Here is a 4,653-nt window from a genome sequence, read left to right as displayed (position 1 = left end):
ACCCCATAGCAAACCCCATAGCAAACCCCATAGCAAACCCCATAGCAAACCCCATAGCAAACCCCATAGCACCTACTGCAGACCCCATAACCCCATGAGGCCAATTGCAAACCCCATAGAAAACCCCATAGACCCTCAAACCCCATAGCAAACCCCATAAACCCCATAACCCCATAGCAAACCCCATAGCACCTACTGCAGACCCCATAACCCCATGAGGCCAATTGCAAACCCCACAGAAAAACCCCATAGACCCTACAACCCTACAGCAAAACCCACAGGAAACCCCACAGACCCCACAACCCCATAGGAAACCCCACCGACCCCATGGCAAACCCCCTAGGATCCATTGCAGACCCATAGCAAACCTCACAGACCCCATAACCCCATAGCAAACCCCACAGGAAACACCAGAACCCCATAGGATCTATGGCAGACCCCATAGCAAACCCCACAAATTCCGAAACCCCATAAGTCTGCCCCATAAGTCCCCCGCTCCTATCCCCTTTTCTCCAGCCCCTGGAGGACCCCGCGCCTAGAGCGGCCCTTTCTACGCTCCCCGCGCACCTCCCGACTTCCGCTCAGTGACCGCAGAAGGGCGGGGTTAAGGCAGGAAGTGGGCGTGGTTAGGGCAGGAAGTAGGCGTGGATAGGGCAGGAAGTGGGCGTGGCCACGGGGCGGAAGTGGGCTTTGACGCCGCCATGCGGGACCGGACGCGGGAACTCCTCCAGGTTCCGCGGGGGGCGCGGGAAAAAAAAAAAGAGCCGGGCGCTCTTAAAGGGGCCGCGCTAATTAACGCGGTAATTAGCGCTCATTAACCGGCGGGTTCCCCGCCCCCAGGACTACGTCCCCAGCGATGAGGAGGGGGAGGAGACGGTGGCGTTGGTGGGGCTGAAGCCGCCCCGCGAGGATGAGACGCTGCTGCAGGTGGGGTTAATGAGGGGCTCATTAATTAGCGGCTTGTTAGCGCCTCATTAGCGTCCAATTAAGATAATGGGAGGAGGGGGGCGTGTAGAGTCGTTGTGGCTTAGGGGGATAATGGGGGTTCGATGGGGTGGAGAAGCCCTGAGCTGCGCTAATTACTAAGGGGTTAATTAATAAGGGACTAATTAACTCCTAATTAGCATGTAATTAGCACCCAATTAAGGTATTGGGGGACCGGGGGAGTATAGATTCCTTACTGTAGCATTTGGGTTGGGGTTAATGGATATTAAGTGTTTTAATTAGCATGTAATTAGAATAATTAGCATGTAATTAAAATAATTAACACGTAATTAACACACAATTAGTAGTCAATACACAAATAACAAGTAATTAATAAGCAATTAATAAGTTGGGGGGATTGCAATATCAGGTACGTTTTAATTGGGCTCAAAGAGAACTCCAAGAAGTTTGCCCTAATTAGCATCTCATTTGCATACGATTAACATACCGCTCAGTGATCGATCGTAGGACATCATTTAATTGAGCTCGATTGACTTATGCAAATTAGGGTCACGTGGCCAATGCCGACCAATTCACGTTGCGTTAGTACAAGTTAATTAATCAAGTGTTAATTGAATGAGTTAATGATAACTAGTTAAACTAGATGAACGACATTAATGCTCATTAACTCCATCAAACCATGGGTTGCATAATTAAACATAATTAGTACTAGCTTTGAAGAATGGATCGGTGAATAATTAACATCTAATTAGTTTTTAATAAGCATCTAATTAGCATCTTATTAGCGTGCAAAGGGAGGAGATGGGGGCATGGATCATTAATGGGGATCGTTATTATTGGTAATTAATGGTTTCTATTGGGAGCCCTCAGTGGCTGCTAATGAGCAGCTAATGAGCTTCTCATTAACAGGGCTTTGTGTGGGGTTGAAAGGGGTATGTGGTATTAATTAGTGAGTGGCTAATATAGCGTTAATATGTAATTAATGTGTGAGAGGGATAAGGCAATGAAGGGTTACGGTGTCATTAACGAGCACTGGGGGGCACTGGGAGCCCCCTAATGAGCCTCTAACGAGCATCTCGTTAACATCTCGTTAGCGTCATTAGCATCTCGTTAGCGTGGGGACTGAGGGGTCACGGTGCCATTAATGTGAGTTGATGGGGGTCATGAATGTGGCATTGGGTGCCCAAACTCTAATTACTTCTCAATTAATGCCTAATTAACATCTCATTAGCATCTCGTTTGCATCTCATTAGCATGTGACTGGATGAGATGGGGGCGAGGGATCACGGTGCCATTAATTGGGGTTCTATGGCGCTGGGACCCACACGGGTGCCCAAACTCTGCTAATTACCTCTCAATTAACGCCTAATGAGCATCTCATTAGCATCTCATTAGCATGTGAGTGGGTGAGATAGGGGAAATGGGGGGAATGGTGCCATTAATGAGGGAGTTGGTGGGGGTCTGTGCCATTGGGACCCACACGGGTGACCAAACTCTGCTGATTACTTCTCAATTAATGCCTAATGAGCATCTCATTAGCATCTCATTAGCATGCCAGTGGAAGAGATGGTGGGATGAAGGATCCCGGTGCCATTATGGGGGTTTCTATGGGGGTCAGTGGGGTCTGTGGCACTGGGAGCCCTCAGGGGTGCCCAGACTCCCCTAATCAGCCCCTAATCAGCCCGTAATTAGCGTCTAATTAGCATCTCATTAGCATGTGAATGGATGAGCTGGGGGTTGAGGGATTCCCAGTGGCCCTAATGGGGGTTTCTATGGGGTTCAGTGGGGTCTGTGGCACTGGGAGCCCTCAGGGGTGCCCAGACTCCCCTAATCAGCCCCTAATGAGCATCTAATTAGCATCTCATTAGCATCTCATTAGCATGTGAGTGGAAGAGATGGTGGGGTTGAAGGATCCCGGTGCCATTAATGGGGTTTCTATGGGGGTTCTTGGGGTTTATAGCAGTGGGAGCCCTCAGGGGTGCCCAGACTCCCCTAATCAGCCCCTAATGAGCGTCCAATTAGCATCTCATTAGCATCTCGTTAGCATGTGAATGGATGAGCTGGGGGTCGAGGGATTCCCCGTGGCCCTAATGGGGGTTTCTATGGGGCTCAGTGGGGTCTGTGGCACTGGGAGCCCTCGGGGGTGCCCAAACTCCCCTAATGAGCCCCTAACGAGCGTCTCGTTAAGGGGTTAATTAACGCTGCAGGCGCGGGCGGTGCGGGCGGCGCTGCGGGCGCTGGAGCAGAAGCTGGCGGAGCTGGAGCAGCTGCAGGAGGCGCTGCTGGGAAACGCGCTGCCCGACCCCGGTGGGGGCACGGGGTCATGGGGTCACGGGGTCATTGGGGTTATGGGGTCATGGGGTCATGGGGNCCCCACTGTGCCCCACAGAGCCCCACAGAGCCCCACTGTGCCCCATAGAGCCCCGCAGAACCCCATAGAGCCCCACTGCGCCCCATAGAGCCCCACAGAATCCCATAGAGCCCCACTGTGCCCCACAGAACCCCACTGCACCCCATAGAGCCCCACAGAACCCCATAGAGCCCCACTGCGCCCCACAGAACCCCACTGTGCCCCATAGAGCCCCACAGAACCCCACTGCGCACCATAGAGCCCCACTGTGCCCCACAGAACCCCACTGTGCCCCACTGTGCCCCACTGAGCCCCACAGCGCCCCACAGAACCCCACTGTGCCCCATAGAGCCCCACAGAACCCCACTGCGCCCCATAGAGCCCCACAGAACCCCATAGAACCCCACTTCGCCCCATAGAGCCCCACAGAATCCCATAGAACCCCACTATGCCCCACAGAACCCCACTGCACCCCATAGAGCCCCACTGCGCCCCACAGAACCCCACTGTGCCCCACAGAACCCCACTGCGCACCATAGAGCCCCACTGTGCCCCATAGAGCCCCATAGAGCCCCACTGTGCCCCACAGAACCCCACTGTGCCCCACTGCTCCCCACAGAGCCCCACTGTGCCCCATAGAGCCCCACTGCGCCCCATAGAAACCCACTTTGCCCTACAGAACCCCACTGTGCCCCACAGAACCCCACTGTGCCCCACTGTGCCCCATGGAACCACATAGAACCCCACTGCGCCCCACAGAGCCACTACTGCGCCCCACTGCCCCATAACCAGCCCCACGGCACCTCACTGCCCCACAGCCAGCCCCATGGCCTTGTAACAAACCCCACTGCCCCATAGTCAGCCCCACAGCACCTCACTGCCCCACAGCCTGCCCCATAGCAAACCCCACTGCCCCACATCACCTCACTGCCCCACAACCAGCCCCACAGCACCCCACTGCCCCACAACCAGCCCCACAGCACCCCACTGCCCCACAACCAGCCCCACAGCACCCCACTGCCCCACAACCAGCCCCATAGCAAACCCCACTGCCCCACAACCAGCCCCACAGCAAACCCCACTGCCCCACAGCCAGCCCCACTGCCTTGTAACAAACCCCACTGCCCCATAGCCAGCCCCACGGCACCTCACCCTCCCATAGCCAGCCCCACGGCACCCCACTGCCCCACAGCGCCCCACTGCCCCATAGCCAGCCCCACAGCACCTCACCCCCCCATAGCCAGCCCCATAGCACCCCACTGCCCCACAGCGCCCCACTGCCCCATAGCCAGCCCCACAGCACCTCACCCCCCCATAGCCAGCCCCATAGCACCCCACTGCCCCATAGCCAGCCCCAC

The 4,653-nt window shown here is 55.2% G+C and overlaps 1 protein-coding gene across 1 annotated transcript in view; it reads left to right on the top strand.

Moving 5' to 3' along the window:
- Positions 1-520: 520 nt before the first annotated feature.
- Positions 521-4,653, top strand: part of LOC110391501 (syntaxin-4-like) — a gene marked incomplete at its 3' end in the record, with an annotated part of 11,078 nt that continues 6,945 nt past the window's right edge. Inside the window, 3 exon segments of the mRNA XM_021383396.1 lie at positions 521-731; positions 841-927; positions 3,153-3,252. Of these exon segments, the coding sequence (XP_021239071.1) occupies positions 702-731; positions 841-927; positions 3,153-3,252 (217 nt within the window).

Source organism: Numida meleagris, unplaced genomic scaffold (assembly GCF_002078875.1).
Source record: "Numida meleagris isolate 19003 breed g44 Domestic line unplaced genomic scaffold, NumMel1.0 unplaced_Scaffold385, whole genome shotgun sequence".
NCBI lineage: Eukaryota > Metazoa > Chordata > Aves > Galliformes > Numididae > Numida > Numida meleagris.
This window is presented reverse-complemented; position numbering and strand designations above follow the sequence as displayed.